Source organism: Diabrotica virgifera, chromosome 4 (genome assembly GCF_917563875.1).
Source record: "Diabrotica virgifera virgifera chromosome 4, PGI_DIABVI_V3a".
Lineage (NCBI taxonomy): Eukaryota > Metazoa > Arthropoda > Insecta > Coleoptera > Chrysomelidae > Diabrotica > Diabrotica virgifera.
In genome coordinates, this window is record NC_065446.1 from 190,771,880 (window position 1) to 190,796,830 (window position 24,951).

General features: G+C 32.0%; 2 protein-coding genes across 2 annotated transcripts in view; one reads left to right on the plus strand and one right to left on the minus strand.

Annotated features, from left to right (window-relative positions):
• The window catches only part of LOC126884046 (putative OPA3-like protein CG13603), a 35,093-nt gene extending 33,707 nt beyond the window's left edge, over nt 1-1,386 (plus strand). Inside the window, exon 4 of the mRNA XM_050649834.1 lies at nt 954-1,386. Within this exon, the coding sequence (XP_050505791.1) occupies nt 954-1,291 (338 nt within the window). The 3' untranslated portion in view covers nt 1,292-1,386. The remainder of the gene's footprint in view (nt 1-953) is intronic.
• Nucleotides 1,387-11,985: 10,599 nt separating this feature from the next.
• LOC126884047 (centrosomal protein CCDC61-like) overlaps nt 11,986-24,951 on the minus strand; it is a 55,742-nt gene continuing 42,776 nt past the window's right edge. Inside the window, exons 5-7 of the mRNA XM_050649835.1 lie at nt 23,243-23,509; nt 15,031-15,204; nt 11,986-12,353 (exon numbers count right to left, since the gene is read on the minus strand). Of these exons, the coding sequence (XP_050505792.1) occupies nt 12,044-12,353; nt 15,031-15,204; nt 23,243-23,509 (751 nt within the window). The 3' untranslated portion in view covers nt 11,986-12,043. The remainder of the gene's footprint in view (nt 12,354-15,030; nt 15,205-23,242; nt 23,510-24,951) is intronic.

Genomic DNA, 24,951 nt, shown 5'->3' on the forward strand with positions numbered 1-24,951 from the left:
TATTTAATTGTTATCGCTTAATATTTACAACGCAAAAAAGTAATTAAATTGTAATCGATTTTTTTAAGATTTTGCTAATCATTTTGACGTTCTATTGATAAAATATGAATTTCTTACTTCGGATACTTTCACAATTATCGTGTAGATGGCGCTAAGATTAATAGATTAATTTATAATTACATGTTACGGAACATTAAAAAAACTTAAATTCAGTATTTAAAACGTAAGTATATTTAAGGTAAAAATATACACCACAGCTTTGACCAACTAATATTTTTTCTAATTAATGTTTTTAATTTTAATTTTAATTTTAAATTAATCACTTTGACATTGATGTCAAATTTCCGGTAAAGGTTTACAGACTTGTCACTACTGGCGCTCGCGAATTTGTAAATATCCCCTCTACGTTCGAGCTCACAGCGTATACGTGTTCCACTCATTAAAATGCCCATTTGGTGATAAATAGCAGTCTGATTTTTGCATTAGAGTTTAATGAAAGGGTAACAAATCAATTGGAAGTTCTGTCGGACAAAATACATGTGCTGTTCCACAATTAAAACTTCCCCTGTTTCAGTGTTCCCATATATCAAAGTTTGTCCGACTAGACACCCTTAAGCTATTAACAAATTTTCAGCTTGCTATTAATCAACTTTTTTTTGTACGCGGGATTCAGACCTAATACCTTTCAATGCGAAATTCAGATTGATATATTAGCTGCATGGTACATCATGTAACAAGAGGAAAACCCGAATTGCAAACTCTCAGACTACTGGATGCAAATAGTTAATATTAATTATACTAATTGTTAATAATAGACATTTTTGAATGAAATACCAACCGCATAACTTCAAAATCGCCTAAAAATAATCATAAAAAGAGACCTTACTGTATTGATATTTTGAAGTTAGATTTCAATGGCACGTAAATTTTTTAATCAACAAAATTTGTTTTAGATACAAAATTAACCAGTCAGAAACTTCAAAAGGTAGACTCTAAGAAGCCAATTAGCGGCCCATCAGTATCAGATGCTCCCTTGATTTTAAATTCTACTAGTTATAAAGAACAATTTCCAACCGAAAATAGTTACCAAAGAAATAAAAGTTTTACACAACCGTCATATAGATTAGAAAAAACGCCTTTTCACAGGGAAGAATCTAGAAGTATTATTTTAAAGGCAGTAAACGAGGTTGAAGATCAGTTTTGGAATTATCCACTTGTACACGAGGAAGAAGAAAGTTTTTTGTTTTTAAGCTTGTACCATATACAAAAGTTATTAAGGTTGCAACCTTAAGTAAACCTTAGTGTAATTAGTTAAGATCTGAAAAGTAAAGTTGTTAATAATTATAAGTGAAAAATGAATGTAAACTAATAATATTGTTAAAGATGTTTTGTTTTGTTTTTATTTTATACTAGTTGATCTGACGAACTTCGTGCCTCCCTAGAATACGGAACTTGCACATTTTTTTTATTACAATAATAATGTTCAGTTTTGTTTAAAAATCAGATTTCCAAAATTTCACTCCTCAAAAACTAACAATAACTTAGAAGTACATTAAAATCTTCTGTGTATTTAAACCATTTTAAACGACCCAAAAAGCACGCGAACACTTCTGACGTCACATCATTATATTTTTTAATGACATTTGTCGTATGTCATTGTAATCATATATGTACAGCGTGTCTACTTAATTAAGTTGGAAGCATATGGGAAACTTTTTTATTATTAATTTTACGAAAAAAAATTTACTCTTCATAAAAAGTTCTGCATGCTCTAAAACCTAAGATTCAATCATCAGATATCAAATTTTATCAATATTATACAAGGTAAGTCAAAAAATATGAATTTCGTTCAAGGGCAAAGTACCTTTATTTCTCTGAATATCGAAAATTCCTATTATGAAAAGCTGTTTGGAATTAAAAACTAAGATCAAATGTACAATTACATGCTTCTAATTAAAAAAAAAAAAAAATTTTACAAATTTTTCTCAAAATGAATAAGTAGGTACCAACATCGTTTTTATTTATTACAAATATGATATATAATAACTGTTGTATTATCCATTTTACGAAAAAAAGTTATTCTTCATAAAAAGCAATGCATGGGCTAAAATCTAAGATACCAACATGATATATCAATCAACTTTTATTAATTTTATAAGAGGTGTGTCAAAAAATATGAATTTCGCTCATGAGTATAGTAACTTTATATTTCACAATATTTCAATTAGAACGATGTAATTGCATATTGAAACATAGTTTTTAATTCTAAACAACTTTTTGTAATTAAAATTTTCAATAGTGTGAAAATTAAAGGTACTTTACTCTTGAGTGAAATTCATATTTTTTTACATACCTCGTATAAAATTAATAAAATGTGATATCTGATGGTTGCATCTTAGATCTTCGGACATACAGAGCTTTTTATAAACAATAACTTTTTTTCGTAAAAGTAGTAACAAAAGAGTTATTATATGTGTAATAAATAAAAACGAAGTTGGAAGTCATAAATTTGAGAAAAATTTGGAAAATATATATATTTTTTTTGATTAGAAGGATGTAATTGCATATTTGATCTTAGTTTTTAATTCCAAACAACTTTTTATAATAAGAATTTTCGATATTCAGAGAAATAAAGGTACTTTCCTCTTGAACGAAATTCACATTTTTTCACTTACCTCGTATAATATTGATAAAATTTGACATCTGATAATTGAATCATCGGTTCTAGGGGACCGTTCAAGCATTACGTAAGGCTGGTTGGGGGGGGGGGGGGGTTAAAAATCTTCAAAAATTGCGTTACGTAATACGTGGAACACCCCATTAAGGTGCGTTACGTAGATACGTAGAGGGGGGAGGGGTCAAAAATCTTCAAAAACCGCGTTACGTAATACTTAAACGCTCCCTAGAGTATGCAGAACTTTTTATGAAGGATAACTTTTTTCGTAAAATTAATAATAAAAAAGTTTCCCATATGTGTCCAACTTAAGTAAATACTTTGCAATATTATGTATGAAAAAAGTTGAATCAATTTCTTTCCGATAATCGTTGGGCTGAAAAGTTCGTAGGCTAATATAGAAAAAATTGTTTTTGATAAAATTTGCTTTTAATATTCAATATAGTTACCTTCGAGGGCAATACAACGATTATAACGGTCATGCAACTTTTCAATACCATTTTTATAATACAATTTGTCTTTAACCTCAAAACAAGCCACAGTTTCGACGATTACCTCTTCATTGGTGCTAAATTTGTTTCCAGCGAGCATTCTTTTGAGGTCAGCGAACAGGTGGTAGTCGCTGGGAGCCATATCTGGTGAATACGGTGGCAGTGGAAGCAATTCGAAGCAAAATTCATGAAATATTTCAATCAATCAATATTCTTTATTTCATCTGACTTTTACAAGTATTGAAATGCGTCAAATACAATATATGATCAGTAAAAACTATACCTAAGTACATAAAAACAGTTAACATAAAAACATAAAATATACACAAAAATATACAAATTGTTAAAAAGATGCCTGCAAGTATTCCTCTAACGAATAGAAAGTGTTTACCAGAAGTAAGTCCTTAACTGTTCTCTTAAATACATAAATATTTGACTCTTTAACATAATTAGGTAATTTATTATACAAACGAACGCATGTTGGGTAAGGACCCTTGCCCACAACGGTCAAGTGGCGAACAGGGGTCACCAAATCATTTCTGTAACGAAACTTGTGGCCACTCATTAAGGAAACATAATTTCTGCAAATAAAATTGCATCTATGTGTCTTTACATAAACAACACAACTGAAAATATACAGCTAAATTACAGTTAAAATATTTATTTAATTGTTTAAAAACTGTTCTACAGGAATCCAAGCGCTTTCTAAACGTCATTTTACGAATAATTTTTTTTTAAGAACAAGCACCTCATTAATTTGCGAGCAATTTCCCCAACACACCAAACAATATTGCAAAATTGACTGTACATGAGGAAAATAGTAAAGTTTTAAGATATCTAGGGAGACAAAATTCCTAAGTTGCCATAGAACATAACAGTGCACAGACAATCTTCCCACTACATAATCAACGTGAGAGCTCCAAGACAAATTAGAATCCAGGTAAACACCTAACAACTTAGTGGAGTGGCTATTTACCACTGACCCATTGTCAAGTTTTACTAATGGACTCATCTGCATAGTAGAAGGTGAAAAGGTTACCATATTGGTCTTTGATGTATTTAAGATTAGGGCATTATTTAAACAGTAATGAGTCATACTTTTTATAAGACAGTTTGCTTTTTGTACTATGTGAAAAAAATTATTGGAATTTAGTGCAGCTGTGGTATCATCAGAAAATTGAGTGACATAACAGCCTGATTGCTGTTCCACGTTTTCTACTCGAACGCATATTGCATCAGAAAAATTATCTAATGAATTCCGAACCAAACATGTTGAGCTATCGGTTATCAGTTGATTTAAATCATTGACGAAAATCAAAAATAAAAGAGGGCCAATGATACTTCCCTGTGGAACTCCGGAGAAGACACTTTCTTCTGAAGAAAATATTATACAGTAGAGCGTCGATAATCCGAACCCTGGTAATCCGAACGCAAAAAAATTATAAAATTAAGAAATATGATTGCGGACCGAATTTTTGGATTTAATATGACAATATGGGCAAAATATGATTTTTGTTTTGTTTATGCAGAAATACATACAATATTTGTTTATTATGCAGGTGTTTTATTCCTTGTAACTAAAACGTATGTACATATGTACTATGTTTATGAGCTTTGTATGTATTTTGAACATATGTTCGATAATCCGAACTACCCCTGTACCAATTAGTTCGGATTATCGACGCTCTACTGTATTCCCATTCACATTGACCTTAATTTTTTGAAACCTTTTCGATAAAAAGGTGTGGATCCACTTTAACGCAGTTCCTCTAACACCACTATGATAAAGTTTTTCCAGCAGTATTGGATGATTTACAGTTTCAAAAGCTCGTGCTAAGTCAAAAAACAAACAGATAACTTTATTACCCTTATCAAAGTTCGATAAAATATGATTGCACAGCGCTAGTAGTGCATCTTGCATACCTATACCTTCACGGAAACCAAATTGAGACTTTTCTATAATGTTTTTTTTGTATTTTGCAGTATTTAGAATTTGAAGAAAAATCCCTTCCTGAAATGAAAGGTTTACTAGAAATGTTAATTGTTTATATATGTTATGAGATACATGTGTTAACATAGAATACGGGATGTCATCCAATCCAGCCGAAGATTTTTTTGAGATATCTTTAATTATACTTTTTATTTCTTCATCACTAACAGGATAAAGGAAAAGGCAGTGTATAGGCGAAGAAAGACTCTTAGGATTATAGTCAAGTGAAGTTTGACTAATTAAATTTTTTACGGAATTTGAAAAATGTTGACTGAAAGATTCTGCTATGTCATGAGGGTCATCCACAGAAATTCCCAAATTATTTTTAAATCTACTTGGGTATTTAAAAGAGTTTCGATTTTCACCTCCGACAGTGTTTCGATTTATGATGCGCCAGGCCTCAGCCGTACCTAGTATTCTGCGCATTTATCATTTTATAATTAAAATAAGTTTGCTTGGCTATCAACTTGGCTAACAATCGTTTGCATTGATTTTTGACACGGTGCGTTGTCTTGATGAAATAGCACTTTTTTCTTCTTCAAATGGGGCCGTTTTTCGTGATTTCGCCCTTCAAACGCTCCAATAACGAAATGTAATAGTCGCTGTTAATAGTTTTTTGCTTTTCAAGATAGTCGATGAATATTACACCATGCGCATCCCAAAATACTGATGTCATAACCTTGCCAGCCGACTGTTGTGTCTTTCCATGCTTTGGAGTCGGTTCATCACGTCACGTGACTGACTGTCAATTGGACTCGGATGTGAAATGATGGAGTCATGTTTCATCTATTGTAACATACCAACGCAAAAATTTGGTTTTATTACGATTGAACAGCTTCAATCACTTCTCACAATAATCAATTCGTTGTTGTTTTTAATCGATTTAAGCACTCGTGGCACCCACTTTTCACAGAGAGCTTTCGCATACCCAAATATTCATGCACAATATATTATAAATCGTTCCTTTGGAATCTTGGAGTCTCAGCTACCTCGAACAACTTCACTTTACGGTCATTCACAATTATTTTATGGACTTTTTGATGTTTTCGTCGGGAACAGCCTCTTTGTGCCGTCCGCTGCATGCATCGTACTCGGTGCTCATTTCGCCTCGTTTAAACTTAGCAAACCAGTTCTTACCGGTTGATTTTCCTGGTGTAGAGTCCGAATGTTTATCAAGCCAATCCTGGGCTTCAACAGTATTTTTTTTTCGCCAAAAAGCAATGCTTTATTAAGACACGAAATTCCTGTTTATTAATTTTTTTTTAAACTAACACAAGTTGCTTCACTCAAGATGCTATATCTCATAAACTAATAGTTCGACAGTTGCCAAATTTATAAACGCATCTTTTGAAGGTTAAGACTGACTAAAAATAATATGGATTTAATACCAGTAGCCTATGTGTCAGCCTACGAATTTTTCATCCCACCTGTCCTCGTATAAATGACTATACATGAAACATGGAAACTACAAGTTGATTCCACAAACTTCGAATGATTGGCTTTGTGATTTATTTATCGTCGTTGCAGAATTCCAACGCGGCGCTTGAAATCAAAGTCGGTTGGAGTTATGGGTATACCCTGGATCAAGATATCCTCTCCTTTGTATTTTCCTTTGATGATCGTTGCCTCGATGACATTTATTAGCTTTTTCACAGGCAGTCCCGTTTCATTATACAGTCAAGGTTGATTACGCAGTATAGTAACTGGGCAAGTCACGTGGCTGGAATGAGAGATAACAGATGGACAAAGCTGACACTGGATTGGAGACCAAGAGATGATGCCTACCGAAGCAGAGGTTGTTCACCAACACGTTGGACTGATGATGTAAAACGTTGTCATAGGAATTGGATGCAAGAGGCACAAGATCGAAACACATGAAAAATTGTAAGAGAAATATATGTCCATCAGTGGACAAGTGAAGATTGAATTAAGATATAGTAACAACTGTTTTAGAGAGTCCAGGCAATCCAATGAATTCAAAATTCCAATGATCCAATGAATGTATCGTCATCTTAGTTTATGTATCAACTGCTTTGAACGAAAACCACAAAGAAGTAAATTGTACACTAACTACTAAACTATTTCACTAATAACACTACAAAAAATGGTAAATACTTTCATAGGGTCACCAAGGAAATTAACATAGGTAAAACATATCCGTTTTCTTAGACATAGGTATATTAATGTAACATTCAGAAATTTTCTTATGGTAGGGGAGCCCAAGCGGGGATTTTTGCAGTTTCTCGAGCGCGTTAGAAACCTTGTTCCCTGCAAATGTACCCCTACTGTATATTGGCTCTCAATACAGGGAAGTTAGTTAAGTTGGGTCCGAAAAAAAAAAATCTCTTCTTAGAAAAACTCGAATTTGTCATATTAAGATAAGGTAAGTTAAGTATATGTAAAAGAGTATATATTTCAAAAATCTGACGATTTGAGCGGCGCGTAAGGAAATGGGTGAGTCACAAAATTTAACAAAAAAAAAATGCTAATATTTCGCGAAATAAACGTCAGATCGAAAAACTAAAAAATACGTGTTTAATATTTTTCAAAACTATCGAATGATACCAAACACGACCCCCATGGAGAGGGACGGGGAGTAAATTTAAAATTTTAAATACGAACCCCGTGATATTTCGCAAAATGAACATCAGATCGAAACCCTGGAAAATACACTTCAATATTTGTGAAAAATCTATCGAATGACATCAAACACGACCCCCTTCAAAGGTGAGGAGGGGGTTACTTTAAAATCTTAAATGGGAGCCCCCATTTTTTATTGCAGATTTGAATTCCTTACGTAAAAATTTTTATTCGAGATATTTTTTCGTATTATGGATAGATGACGCTATATTCGGAAAAATCCATTGCTGGAAATGGAAAATTATATTAAAAAATGAAAAATCCCCACTTAAATGGAAAACTTTACTTAACTTTTATTGGTTTTAGAACCTAATCTTCACAACCCAATAGGTCCCCATAACGCTCGAGTAACTGCAAATGTAGCATACTTTCCTCCCCTACTATTATGAACATATATCAATGCACATAAAAAACTACGTTTTGATAGTAAGCTAAATTAAAAAAAATAAAAGAGTAAATGAGGCCAAATAACTGAAAGAGTGAATTTTAATATTCCATAGTCAATCTTCTTTGCTTAATATTTGTGTGCGTTTCTGAACGCGCCCTATTTGACAGGTAAAAAGTGTTTGTATTGGAAAAGAAAATTGTTCTTTCATTATTATTCTTACAATTTCATAAGTCCTCTGGCCTTCACAGTCACTTCTTCAGTCTACGGCACTCCCCACATCGCGAACTATATGTATCTATTCTACCCTCAGAGTACAAATTAGACAAGGTTGTTCATCCATTTTCCCACCTACATCTCCAGGAGACAATCTGCACTTACCTAAAAACCGATGGAGAAAACCAGCGGAAAAAAACCGTAATCCAAAGTGTGACACCGTGCTGAAGAATGACCATTCCAGGCGATATCCGTAAGAAGCCCTATTTGCTCAAGCGGGGCGAGTGGACATTTATATCCTAGATATACTCAAGACCATATGAAACATAAAAATAAAAGAAAAAGTGGCGGTAAAAGGGGAAAAATGAGGCCGGTAAAAGTACCACTGCAAAAGACAGCTTCAAAGTAGAAAAAGAACAGACCATGGAATTCCCTTAAGATCTCAAGGGAAAAAGCAAGAGACGAAGTTGGGCGGCACGGAACCGCTTACAGCGGTGTCTGAAATCAGGTACATCCTATAAAAAGCTCTAGAAGAGGTACTACAAACAAGGAAACCTCCGAAAGAGAAGGAAGAGAAACTCTTCTACCAAAACTCTCGGGAAAAGAATCGGGCCAGATGCAAGCATCCTGCGGGTTCACGGATGAATCGATCCCGAACCGAGGAGATGAATTACAAAGCTGCAACTAGCGGAATCAAGGCAGGAGTGCAACTAGTGGAATCAAGGTCAATCCACCCTGAGTAGGTACCCCGTATGATTAAATAGATAGTGATAATCTTAGGAGGCTGCAGAAAGTTATCCTACAAGCCGTCGATGATTTACCCGAAGACGGACCAGAAGTTAAATTCGGCTGCTCATATCGTCCGGGATGACTTGTGGTAATAACATATGTGGAAAAAACAAACTGCAAATCGCTAATTGAAGCGACTGAACAACTCGACTCAAGGAAATGAGGAAAATTTAAAACGATTAAAAGGAATTTGGGCTTATCATTTACTAGCAATTGATGCACCCAAAACTCATAACGAAGAAAAGATATCTTAATGTTTGCTGAGAAAATTCTAAACAGACTAGAAGGATAAATCTGGAGGACGATAACAGAACGCAGGACTGGAAAGTACTCCACTATGAGGAATCATGTCCAGGAAATACCTGGATTTTCTCAATAAACCATCCATCTATGAAGGCTTTGGAGAAATTAAATTTCAGGCCCTTTTTCGGATTTGGTGAGATCATCATTAGGCCAACGGATGTCAGGAGAAAGGAGACATCTTCTTTCTCGGAACAATCAAGGCCGAAGAAAACGGAAGCAAGAGGAAAACGGTCAAACTCTCCAGAAAATTTAAGCGGCCTGGCCAAAGAGAAAGAGGAAATATATAGTCTTCCTCACAAGGCAATCGCGAAAATGAAAGGAGAGGAGGTGCAGGATAACTTCTCTACAGGTCAAACATTCCAGAGAACAAGGCAAAAGTGGAGCCAGTAAAGATGGCTCTCCAAAGGGTCTGGTACGATAGACTCTCCAAGAGGAAACAATTACTTAGTTCATACAGGCGAATCTTCAACATGACAAGGCTGCTTCATATATCATTGGCAGAAGATTCGTAAATGAAGTAGGTGTAGCACTAATCCAGAAGACTTGAGTTACTGGTACAGACCCAATTTGTGGCCTAGAATCCGCCTCGGCTACTCAAACGGGATAAAAACCCAGATCGTGTATTTTACTTAGAAAAGATATTAATCACATCTTACTTTTAGGTTTCTGCACGGAAGATCTGATTACCTACAGCTCAGATCATAATATCGAAGAACGCGGACAAATAGAATATAGTCGTATGCTTGGCATACTTCCCAGGTGATAGAGCAGCAACAGATACCCCTTCTATGATGATTCGAAAACTAATCGAACACTGTAGAAGGAATGGACAACAAGTTATCATCAACAACACATCATTAGGTATGGGGAAGCAAAAGGACCGATGAACGAGGCGAGTATCTTTTTAACTATATTCTAGGAGAAGGGCTCATATCGAACAATAAAGAGATCAATAAAGATCGAATGAACCTTTCTTTATAACGCCCTCACTATCTAACAAGAAAAGTCAGGATATTATTGATATATGTATAACGAGAAATATTGAATAATTTAGCAACAAAATTGTTAACTGACAGTGTCGAAAGAACCATTGAGCTGGGACCATCGACGCATTGACTTTACCTTAGATACAGGTAATAATAATAATATAATGTAAGCACTACGAGCCTAGTAGACCCATGGCTGGATGTACTATTCTTTTCCGCTCCCTTTTGTCATTTTATTTTCTTTCCCAGTTCGTTACGTTAATCGTATTCTCATATCTTCTTTAAAACCGTTGCTCCATCTTGACCTCGGTCTTACTATTCACCTTTTGCCTGTCAATGCCCTAGATAGTACCGTTCTAGGAATTCTGGATAAAATCATTTTCTGCACATGGCCCAACCAACAAAGTTTTTGTGACTTAATTACCGCTGTACGTTCTTGATAAAGCTCAGTTAGTTCGTTAGATCTAGATACAGGTAAGCCACCCTTATAATAATTTGCTACAGGGATCCGAAATGGACAGATTGGGAAGGATATAGAATCAATTTGGAACCAAAGATAATAAATACAATTGGATATTGAAGAGGCGACTGATATGGCAAATATCATATAAACTGTGTCCGTAAAGTATGGAACAAATTCTTTTTTAGCTAAACAGAGCATTTTAAGAAATAATCCTGAAATAAGTCGATTTTTGATTTTAATTTACCGTATTTTAAAATAATATATTAATATACAGGGTGAATTACTTTCGAGTAATGACGTCACCGTCATTTTTTTTTAATGGAACACCCCCATTTTGTCTCAATTTTCGGATTACTCTAGCTGAGCTGATTCCAAAAATGTATCACATGTTGATTCAAATTGGTACAGGGTGGACAAAAATACAATAGTTTTATGTGTGCTCATAATATTAAATTTTAATTAATTTTTGATATTAAATTAAAATATTAAATTAAACAATATCAAAAATTGATTAAAATCAAAAATTAATTAAAATATCAAAAATACAATAAGTATTTTTGATAATATTGTTAATTTAACTAACGCGTTACTTTATGAACACACACAAAGCTATTGTATTTTTGTCCACCCTGTACCAATCTGAATCAACATAATGTGATACATTTTTGGAATCAGCTGAGCTAGAGTAATCCGAAAATTGAGACAAAATGGGGGTGTTCCATTTAAAAAAAATGACGGTGACGTCATTACTCGAAAGTAATTCACCCTGTATAGTAGAATATTATTTTAAAATACGGTAAATTAAAATCAAAAATCGACGTGTTTCAGGATTATTTCTTAAAATGCTCTGTTTAGCTAAAAAAGAATTTGTTCCATACTTTACGGACACAGTGTATATTAAATATGACATGGTACGGCAAATACGAAATGATAGTTAGAAATACCAATAGATTAAGAAAAAATGATAAATTGATAAGCTGTTTAACTTATATCTGGTTGGAATATATATTATAGTCATAAAAATATTTTTAAAGTAAAGCAAAATATATTACGATAAAAAATAGTTTCCGTATATTATAAAAAAAAACACAAGGGTAACACTAGGATTACTTATCACAGATACCGTTATTCTTCAACAACCTTTGTAAATTATCAATTTTTTCTTCTAACTTCTTATAATCCAAATTTTTCTTTAGTGATTTAGTTGAATTTCTTAAACTACCTTTTGAACTTGCTCTCGATTCCTGACTGCTTGATCTAGATTGACAATGCAATTTATTTCTTTGTGGAGATGGACTATGGGGTTTAAAAGGTACGCTCGTATCACATAGATTCAAATATTCTGGATCTCCGTATTTCGTGCTAGATGTTGAACTGTCTCTGCTTCGAATGCATGTGGCTGCACTCCTTATATTTCTGTAAAGTGAAAAAATATATTGAAAATAAAATGTCTGAATAGAGATGACTATTATAGGTTTGTTCCAACACACAATTTGTGTACGGTCCAGAAATCGTCATGAAACTATCATTGGTTTTTATGCGCATGTTGATCATTTGTACCGTCCGGTGACGTATTGTCCATTATGTAGGTGGGTTAAAATATGAACGTATGTAACTTGGCCCGACTTGTGGACATGCATCACACCGATCAGAAACTAAAACACATGTATGGAATTCGAATCGAGTTGGAGGCATTTTTCATCATCGTACTCGGCTAGGCCCTTTATGACAATTAGTAAAAAACAATACCTACTAATAACGCTCAACTTACAATCAACCAACAGAATATCGAAAGAGTCGATCAATATAAATATCTGGGCACCAATTTAAATATCCAATGGGACCACTCAACAGAAATTAAACAGCGAATAATAAATACAAAAGCAGCATACGTTAGAATGAGACCCATTTTCAACAGTGAGATATATCATTAAAAATAAAATACCGTCTGTTGAAATGCTATATATTCATATTCCTGCTCTACGGAATGGAAGCGTGGACACTAACTGTTGCATCTATGAATCGGTTCGAAACTTTCGACATGTGATGTTATAGGCGCATCTTACGTATATCCTGGGTTAACCGAATTACTAATGTGGAAGTGCTGCGTAGAATAGGGAAATAGTGTAAAATTCTTATGACCATCAAAACTAAAAAATTAGAATATCTAGGACATCTAATGAGAAATCAAGAACGTTACGGCCTTCTGCAACTAATTCTCCAAGGGAAAGTAAATGGCAAAAGAGGACCGGGAAGAAAACGCATTTCCTGGCTTCAAAATTTACGAAAGTGGTATAACACGACTATCAATGAACTGTTCCGCGCTGCAGTAAATAAAGACAAGATAGCCATGATGATCGCCAACATTCGGAACGGATAGGCACTTTAAGAAGAAGAAGATTCAGTACCTTAAGTGAGAATTACAACTTTAAACTGGCCCCTACGTAGCCCTGACAAGACTCCATTAGAACATGTCTGGGACATGCTAAATAGGCACATCCGACGCAAAAGTCATCCTTTTTGAGATTTAATTTGTCTCTAGAGATAGCAACGCTCGATATTTGAAATATCGTCTGGTATGCTTCTTTTCATGAGCATTTTTCAGTGCGTCACAAATGATAGAAAAAAAGGTAAGTCCGTGATAATATACATTTTTTTTATTTGTAGTAACTAGAATAGGTACAGTTAAAAGTATAATTTAAATTTATTTTTCTACAACCGTGTTAAAAATGCAATTTTTAGCACTCCATACGAGCGTTAAAAATGCTACTTTAAAGCACTAGTGCTTTAAAATTTTTAAGGCACTGCAGTTAAAAGTGAATTGTCAAATTGTGAAACGTCGAAATATTTATATTTCATTTATTAACATTAATATTAATAGTACAACTTGCGCATTTGAAAAGGTGGGTTTAAAAGGTTTTTTAAAATTTAATTTAAACTGTATTATTGCATTTTTAACACGTTTGTAGAAAAACACTATTAAAATTTGTTAGAATATACAACAATAAAAGTAGATGTTATTCTATAGTTGTTATGATTTACGTATATATTGACAGTTCTGATGTAATGTCAAGAAAAATATAAAAATGGAATGTCAGTCAAGATCAAGTAAAAGTTTTTGTAGATATTGTCCTGTAATTGAGAATGAAAAAATATTATATGATATACGTGTTAAAAAGTACATTTTTAATGCACTCATGTGAATTGCAGAATGAGCGAAGCGAATGCGTGCCTTAAAATTGTACTTTTAACACTTATATCATAAATAACTATTGTTTTTCATTTGTTTTAAAATATACACTGTGTCCGTAAAGTATGGAACAAATTCTTTTTTAGCTAAACAGAGCATTTTAAGAAATAATCCTGAAACACGTCGATTTTTGATTTTAATTTACCGTATTTTAAAATAATACACTAATATACAGGGTGAATTACTTTCGAGTAATGACGTCACCGTCATTTTTTTTTTAAATGGAACACCCCCATTTTGTTTCAATTTTCGGATTACTCTAGCTGAGCTGATTCCAAAAATGTATCACATGTTGATTCAAATTGGTACAGGGTGGACAAAAATCCAATAGCTTTGTATGTGTTCATAAAGTAACGCGTTAGTTAAATTAACAATATTATCAAAAATACTTATTTATTTTTGATATTTTAATTAATTTTTGATTTTAATTAATTTTTGATATTGTTTAATTTAATATTTTAATTTAATATCAAAAATTAATTAAAATTTAATATTATGAATACACACAAAACTATTGTATTTTTGTCCACCCTGTACCAATTTGAATCAGCTTTTTTGGAATCAGCTCAGCTAGAGTAATCCGAAAATTGAAACAAAATGGGGGTGTTCCATTTAAAAAAAATGACGGTGACGTCATTACTCGAAAGTAATTCACCCTGTATATTAGAATATTATTTTAAAATACGGTAAATTAAAATCAAAAATCGACGTGTTTCAGGATTATTTCTTAAAATGCTCTGTTTAGCTAAAAAAGAATTTGTTCCTTACTTTACGGACACAGTGTATAAATATAACCCTTAATACCAATTGGTATAATTACTAAATATGTACTAGGGTACTTACCTTGACTGGTTCCAACTATTGGTTGGTTTAATAAAATTTTCAGATTGTCTAGCTCTCCCTCTTTGAAATTCAAATCTATTAAAAGGATATTGATTTCTTTTATACACTGTCTTAATACTTGAATGGGATGATTTATTGGTTGAAGCCAATTTTAATTGTTCTCCTATATATAACCTTAAACGATAAACGTTTGATATCAATATAAATCAAAAACTACTTTTTTACATACAAAAGTATCCACATTTATGAGTTGATCTAAATCGCCTTGAGGCATTCGAAATGTGGTGCTATAGAAGAATTTTAAAGTTTCTTGGATGGGGAAGACTCGAAACTCCACAATATACCCTATTCCACGAACATACGACTGTTGTGAATTATCTCGACAAATAATATTTTACTGTGCAAATTATGAAGAACGAACGTAAATTGCAGAATACATTGTTGTTTATTGGAACAAGTATTAGAGCCATTTACTTTCGCACTTCTTATGTTGCACACTAAAATATTCGTTGTCGCGATAATCCAAGACAGCCGTATATTCGTGGAATAGCCCATACTAGAAAGTCTCGGCAAGACAACTGACATTATAAAAAGCATCAAAAAGAGAAAGCTTCAGTACTTCGGACATATAAGGAGAGGTCCCAAATATAGGTTGCTACAAAATATCATGCAAGGGAAAATAGCAGGTAAACGAAGTCCAGGCCGAATAAAGACTTCATGATTGAAGAGCTTGCGAGATTAGTATGGTATTGATACAAGCATATTTTAGGATAGCAGTGAATAAAATTAAGATAGCTATGTATGATGGTAACCAACGTTCTGAAAGGACATGGTACAGCCCACATAACAGTGTCATGTTCTTACTAGATTCATAGAACATACTTTTCAGAAAAAGTATATTCTGAGAATATGCGTAATTACCATTACGAATGTGCAGAGCATTACAGTACTTAAACGTTCTATTTATATACTTAGAATGTACTACCGCACTTCTTTTTAGTATATACCAAGAATATACGTTTTAGAATATTCCAAGGAAGTGCTATAAACCTTCTATTTATATACTTAGCATATACTACCGCACATCTATTTAGTATAATCGAAGAATATACTTTTAAGAATATTCCAAGCAAGTGCTATATTGCTCAGAAGTAAGTTTTCAGCATCACCTACTCTCATCCTAGGTTCTACCAATTATCATATTTACATACTCAAATTGCATACGAGAATGTAGTTTGTAGGTAAATTTTACAATATTACTTAAAAAGTAAGTAGGTACATATAAATTTTAGATATATAAATATTATATAGGAACATTATATTTAGGTATTATGTGCATATCAAAATAAACATGCTGAATATATAAATATAATACCTAAATATAAATATTATACAGAGAGAGTCTGTAAAGTGGAATAAATTCAATATCTCAAATACTAATTGTTTTTTTGGAAAATGCTCAGACCCGTCGATTAGTATTTCAAATTGTCCTTTTTGACATTCAATAATAATGTATACAGGGTGTCCCAATTTAGAGATATGACGTCATCGTCGATTTTCTTAAATGGCAACACTGTCATTTTGATAGCTAATTTGATAGGGTTTGTAAAGTTATACATAACTGCAAAATATCAAATTTTTATTCTCTACCATTTACAAGATAATAGAAAATAACAAAGTTATATCTGTAATTTGGAATATATTCAATAATTAAAATACTAACTGTTTTTTTGAAAAATGCTCAGACCCGTCGATTAGTATATCAAATTGTCCTTTTTGACATATAATAATAATGTATACAGGGTGTCCCAATTTAGAGATATGACATCGTTGATTTTCTTAAATGGCAACACTGTCATTTTGATAGCTATTTTGATAGGGTGTGTAAAGTTATACACAACTGCAAAATTTCAAATTTGTATTCTCTACCATTTAGATGATAATAAAAAATAACAAAGTTATGAAAAAGAAGTAATCAACTAATAATTGAATTTAATTATTTCAATAAATTAAGCAAAAACTCATAATGTTGCCCTCAATTATTGTCAAATTGTCAATGGGCAACGTTATGAGCATTTGCTTAATTGAAATAAATAAATTCAATTATTATTTGATTACTTCTTGTTCTTCATAACTTTGTTATTTTTTATTATCTTGTAAATGGTAGGGAATAAAATTTTGAAATTTTTCAGATGTGTATAACTTTACACACGCTATCAAAATAGCTATCAAAATGATAGTGTTGGCATTTAAGAAAATCAACGATGACGTCATATCTCTAAATTGGGACACCCTGTATACATTATTATTATATGTCAAAAATGACAATTTGATATACTAATCGACGGGTCTGAGCATTTTTCAAAAAAACAGTTAGTATTTTAATTATTGAATATATTCCAAATTACAGATATAACTTTGTTATTTTCTATTATCTTGTAAATGGTAGAGAATAAAAATTTGATATTTTGCAGTTATGTATAACTTTACAAACCCTATCAAATTAGCTATCAAAATGACAGTGTTGCCATTTAATAAAATCGACGATGACGTCATATCTCTAAATTGGGACACCCTGTATACATTTTTATTGAATGCCAAAAAGGACAATTTGAAATACTAATCGACGGGTCTGAGCATTTTCCAAAAAAACAATTAGTATTTGAGATATTGAATTTATTCCACTTTACAGACTCTCTCTGTATAATATTTAGCTGAACTAAATTTTAACTAAAATTTATATATTATGTACTTGTACTTATACTATTAAGTAACATTGAGTTACCAAAATGAATTTAATATTTTCAAGCACCGCAAACAAAATAAAGGGATTATATGTATATGTATGTTCCTAGTATACTTTGTCGTTCGTCTTCATCCTAACACAGCCACATAAATAAATTTTAATAATTATTCTAAAAATAACGAAATTGATAATATGTAAGGTTAACATTATTCTTCCTTTATATACGGGTGATTCCATTTTAAATCACTCAATTTTGGAACAAAAAAATTTTGGATCTCCGATTTGTCTGAAAATTTGTATATAGCTTCTGAGGGACGTAAAAATAAGATATTTAAGGTCAAAACATCTTTTTTTCTCAAAATGTTATTTTTTGCGATTTTACAGTGATTTGGTGTTTATTTAAACAAATTTGCATTTCTATCGTAAAGTATCAATGGAAAGCATAATATTTTAATAGAAGGGACTCAAAAATGTGATTATATAGCATTATAACAAGTTACTTTGATTCAAAACAGTTTTTTACTAAATTTTATAGTGTAGAAAACGTTAAAATACCGTTTTTTTTACATTTTTCTCGATTTCCAAAATATATCATAATCGATTAGGCTAAAAATTTACCCACAGATAGCCAAAACATAGGACTTTAAGTGGTGAGAAGGATTTGCATTATATTACAATACCAAAGAAGTTACATGCAATATCATAGTAAAAAATATAGGCGTCTACTGTAACTAAAATTAACACGAAAATATCGACCTCACGACAAAAATTATTAAAAAGAAATTGTAATAATTGTAAATACGATTTATTTGGAACAATTTCAGTTTCTACCATTTTTGTTGAAAAGTTAAAAATGGTGGAGATATTGAGCAAAACAGGTTTTCCTTTAAAATCAAGATGGCGGCTAACGTAACGGAGGAATTCATTCGTGATTTTAAATTTCGAATACTATTGACTCCCTTCAAGATTAGAAAAATAAAATTTTGGGCAGCTCGGCATGCAAGGTCAAATGCTATTCCGACTGGACTAATATACTTTTAAGTCTGGTATTACTGCATGAAACTTTTTTGGTATTATAATATAATTCAAATCCTTCTAACCACTTAAAGTCCTATGTTTTGGCTATCTGTGGGCAAATTTTAAGCCAAATCGATGATGTATTTTGGGAATGAAGAAAAATGTAAAAAACGACATTTTAACGTTTTTTACACTATAAAAGTTGATCAAAACCTTGTTTTGAATCAAAATAACTTGTTATAATGACATATAATGACATTTTTGAATCCCTTCTATTAAAATATTATGTTTTTCATTGATAATTTGCGACAGAAAATGCAAATTTGTTTAAATAAACACCAAATCACTGTAAAATCGCATATAATAACATTTTGAGAAAAAAAAGAAGAAGATTTTTTGACATTAAATATGTTATTTTTACGTCGCGCAGAAGCTATATACTAATTTTCACACAAATCGGAGATCCAAAATTTTTTGCCTGAGTGATTTGACATGGAATGTAGGTACCATACATATTCTTTTTAAGATATTTTAAAATTACATAGGTACTTACAAGTATGTGTTAAACACATTCCAAGAATATACTTTTACGAATATTCCGAGATACTACGTACACAAATGTGCTCAGTATATTCGGCACGAGAATATTCTTTGAAGTATATGCAAAGAACATGAAATTTAGAATGTTTTTTATGGTACATGCTATGCTTGTACTACGCATATACTAAAAAGAATGTACTCCGTCGAATGTTGCTAGTATATGCTTTGAACATGATGCGAACATCATTGTTATGTGGGAGTGAAGAAGAAGAAGTTAATAAAACATTAATTATTGGTTTGATACCTCCATGGAAGGTTGTTACTCCATATTTTCGGCGGTCATTCGATACTTGCTAGTCTCCACCGTTGTGAGCACGGGGTTGTTCCATTCTTTTTCTGTTTAGTGTCCATTAGTTTATACACTGTACGTTACATTTTCTTCTAATGTTTTTACTCATCTTACGATCTCTCAGCGTATTTCCTGTACCTAATTCTTCTCAGTAGGTACTCTTATGCTCCGTTTGCATTAACTTTTCTATTATGGCTGTGTCGGCTTTTGTTTCTAAGGCATACGTCAATATTCGTCTTACACGCTTTATAAATTCTTGGCTTCCTTTTCCGGTAGCATTTTTCCTTTATACTGATGTAGTGGCGTCAGGTAATTCGTCTGACTATTTCTGTCTAATTATCTCTTCCCTTTGCGTGTTGGTTTGCTTCGGAGAAATAGCAACCAGTCATCTCCTTTATTTGGCCCGACCATCGTGCTGGAGATCTTCCTATGGACCTTATGCCCGCTACATTGTCCTCAACTATCGTTTGTTCCATGTCATGTCTTCTTCTTGTTATGTGTCCAAAATATCTTAGTAGGTAGGTACATTTTGGTCGAGAGTTGTTCTGAGTCTAGTTTTATGTTAAGTTCTTCTATTGTTTGTTTTTTAACCAAGAGGAGTGATTCAAATTTACCGCGCCGTAATGCTTGTTTCTAATTGGTTCAACCGCAGGCAAGTTTACTCCACTGTTATTAAATTTTGACACAAATGACATTTACGAAATTTTGGCACTTCTGTCATTTTATAGGTTAATTATGTAGGTATGCTTTTTCTCATGAGGATCTTTCAGTGCGTCACAGTTTTTAGATTTCTTTCTAACGCATTAAATTGTATGTGAAAGAAAAAAACGCACGTCGGTGATTACATTTCGTCGGTGACATTTATAACATTTATTCTAGTTGTCAATAGATGGCGCTATAATCGAAAAAATTATTTACTAATTATATAATATATCTACGAATATAATCTGTACAATTTATAAGACTATACAAATAAAAGAAAATACCATTTTATAAACTCAATAAACACAATTGATTTGTTTTTATAAGAAATTGCAAGTAAAATTTGACAACTGTCAGATATAACTAAAATGTCAGGTTAGAATAAATGTTATAAAAATGTATATTATCACGGACTTACCTTTTTTTTATCATTTGTGACGCACTGAAAAATACTCATGAAAAGAAGCATATATAGTCGGTTCGCTAAACTCAGACACAATTGGCTAGTGATTTTAGTAAGTAATTTTGCCAATTTGGTATAATTAGCAAAAAAATAATTACTAAATAGTTAATAATTACTAAATAGGTAGTTAGTAATTTTGTCACTTTTAGCAAAATTGGCCAAAAACAAAAAAAAAATACCTTCTAAAATCACTAGCCAGTTGTGTCTGAGTTTAGCGAACCGACTATATCAGCGATTTTTTGCGTTTTCTGCATTAGGTATTCCTTTAATTTTTAGATTTTTAGTCTACTTTTATATAAAAACAGTTATTTTTAGAACTCTTTAGCGATGTGTTAGTATAATATACCTACTATGTATGGATTATCATCGAAAGCTGATATGATCAACGAAAAAAGAAGATGAATTTGATGACTTCTGGTAACTTTCTTGGGTGTAAATCTGTCTTTTTAGTTTACTCCTCTTGGTTAAAAGATCAACTATAGTATTGAATTATTTGTACAATATGTTCGCTGCATGATACGCGCAACATTGTACTGTAGACCCACATTTCAAATGCCATCAAAAATCCGGATAGGCTTTTGATGACATTGATCGTGGTCCTTGTTTCTGGAGCTATAATATAATTTTGTCTTTTTTGTAATATAAGTGGTATGTTGTTCTCTGGTTATAATAACAAAATAATGTTATAATAACAAATAGGTACCTATATACAAAATAAATATACAGGGTGATTGATTAGTGGGGTAAAGCTCGGTAGATCCGTTATAGTAATAGATAACAATAAAAGTTAATAACAAAAATTGTAGCCAACTTTGAGCTTTACAGTTCAAAAATAATTAGAATGTTACAGGGTGTTCGATAACATAGTGGCAGACCAAACTTATGTTTTTTTTTTAAATGGAACACCATGTATTATTTTATATTCGAAATCTTCTTAACTTCTCCATTACAAAAATATAAAGGTTTGTTTTGTTATACATGGTATTTACAAAGTTATAACCAATTTTATATGAAAATCGTAACAAGTTCAACTCCCTGTATAAATAAAAATAAGCACAAAAGCAATGGATTATTCATGACATATTTTTTTATTTATTGTCAAAATTTTCATAAATGATTGATATTGCTAATTTTCTTTATATTGAATGCAGGGTCAGTCAAAATGCAAGTACATTATTTTCTCATTAATTTTAAATAGAACACCATGTATTTTATATCACTATCGAAAAGTACCATTACCGTACTTTAATTTTTATATAACATTCCCTATGTCTAAATTTATTAGTTTTCGAGATATTTTCATTTTTCAGAGCAAATTATTAATTACGGGTTTAAATCTTTCCAAATTTTAAGTAAGTCATGACTGGATTGTCTAAAACTGACAATTTACGATTACCGATTATCAATGTGGTAATAAATGTAACAATGTAGTAAATAAAAAAAAGACAAATAATTTATTAGTAATAAATTTTACAAAAAATAACACAACCATACAACATTTTGAAACAATTAAAAACTACTTTTGTAAGTAGGTGTAACAAATAATGTAAGAAAAATAATTTATTAGTTACAAATTTTACAAAAAATCACAAACACAAAATACAGCATTTTGTGAAAACAATTAAAAACTACTTTTCTAGGTAAATGTAACAATGTAACAATAATGAACGTCAAGAACGAAAACTAATTTATCAGTAAAAAATTTTACAAAAAAATATTTTAAATATTTAATTACATAAGTTGTTCAAAATGACCTCCTAACACATTTATGCATGCCAAAAACGGTCATTGAATGAGTTACTTACACTACGAATCATTTGTAAATTAACACTTCGAAATACACTTTGTATTCTATTTTTAATCTCATATCTTGTTTTTGGAGGCATTTTATAACCTTTATTCTTAAAGTAACCCCAAAAAAATCAGTCCAGTTTATTAAATTCTGGTAATCTGGGTGGCCACGCTGGTGGTCCATTGAAAAATGAAAATATCTCGAAAACTAATAAATTTAGACATAGGGAATGTTGTATACAAATTAAAGTACAGTAATGGTACTTTTCAATAGTGATATAAAATACAGGGTGGTCTATTTAAAATTACTGAGAAAATAATATACTTGCGTTTTAATTCACGTTAAAATCGTTACGTTTTAAATAATTTTTAAAAAATTTGACAATAAATAAAAAAATGTGGCATCAACAAACCATTGCCGTAATTTTTGTTATTAACTTTTATCGCTATCTATTACTATAACGGATCTACGGAGCTTTACCCCACTAATCAATCACCCTGTATATTATAATACTGGGATACGATACCAAAAATATAAACAATTCAATTTAATCTAATGTTTTGTTTGAGTTTACCCAAGTTGGGACGAACGAAAAATACTTACTTCGATGTTTGATTCGATTTGTTTAATTTGGCTTTTAGATCTTTTTCCGATTGTTTTGTTTTAGCTAGTTCCAGTTGTAATTGTACCTTATCGTTTTTTAATTTTTCAACTAGTTCGTGATGTGAATTACGTTCACTAATGACACATTTTTCCAACGTACTAACTGCTTTTTGTAGTGATGATACTTTTGGCTTTTTTTCTATTTGCGCAGTCAAACGTCGTATCTCCTGCGTCAATTCCAAATTTTCTTCTGTTAGTTCATCAATTCTGAAAGATAACAGTGAAGATAAGTGAAGTGAAGATAACACCTAAGGGAGGCTGACATCCTCCTACGAAGGATGGAGTACCTAGCTGTTGATGATGATGGTGATGATACTTTATTCCAACTCTGGGTAGTAGAGTCTCAGTAATCCGACACTTTAATAAACCGATACGTCCACCTTCCATCCGCGCCTTCATGATACTTCTAACTTAGAGTATGAGCTCCGTCACGTCAAATAGCCTAACTTGAAAACTTATCAGGTGCACATGTGAACATAGTTGCTGTTTTAAGTGAGAATATTGTAGTTAAAAATGTTATAAGTAAGCGTAAAAACCCAAAATTAAAGGTAAGACAAGCTTTACTCATATTTAACAATGGAGCAGACCACCCAAATGAATAAGATCTTAAATCAAGTGATGAGAATAACCAAATCACCTTCCTACGACAACCTTCACACCTTTATTACATGGATTACGATGGATTAAAATTGGAATAAAATTTTATCCAAAACGTAAAGTCTTGTATAACAATAAATTGCTCATTTATATGATTTCTCAGGATGGTGACAACGCAGAGACTCAAAAACATTAATTTGAAGGATGTTGTATTCTTTCTCGCTCACGTATTGAGCTCCGTTTCACCTGACTTAACCCACTCATCATGGTAAAAGCTATTTTGTAATTCTCGAACAAAACTTGAAACTCGACTGTTTCTCAAAATGCTACGTCTGGTCTCTCTGCAGTTATAACGTGGACCCTTAAAGCATCAACTTTAAGTAGATTGGAGGCCTTCGAAATGTGAATATACCGGAGGGTCCTCAAGATTTCATGGACTTCGCATACCTCAAACGAAGAAGTGCTGCAAGAATAGGCAAGGAACGAGAACTTTTCAACTCAGTGAACGTTAGAAAAATATCATATTAAAGCCACTTACTGAGAAATAATGAAGTACCAATAGTACGGGATCCGAATATAGGTCGATCTGTACCCATCTGCTTGCCGGATGAAACATTTTTTTATTAAATTTCATACATAGACAAACATTTCTAGCATGGGTTGCCTATCAAAATCGTGTCATAGCTATCCATAAGGGGGGCCGTAGGGGTTGAAATCAATATTTCAAGCTCATTGTTATTTTTTGAAAGTATGGTAGAATATTTTTTAAATTACATAGGCATATTCAGTACAATTCATAGATTATTCAAGAAAAAATTCAAGGAAAAATATTGAAAAATAAGCCAATGGTGTCAAATTTTTAAGGACACCTCAAGAAACAACGAATTTTGCGGTGGACATTAGAACTCATCGTTGGATCACGGTAAACAAAAAATTCAAAAAGATTTTATTAGCTCATGAGTTTCTCGAGCTAACGCTGTCGGGTTTTTTGCTTTTATCAAATTTTGACTGTTTGCTATCACTCAGAAGTCAAAACAACGATTTTTGCAAAA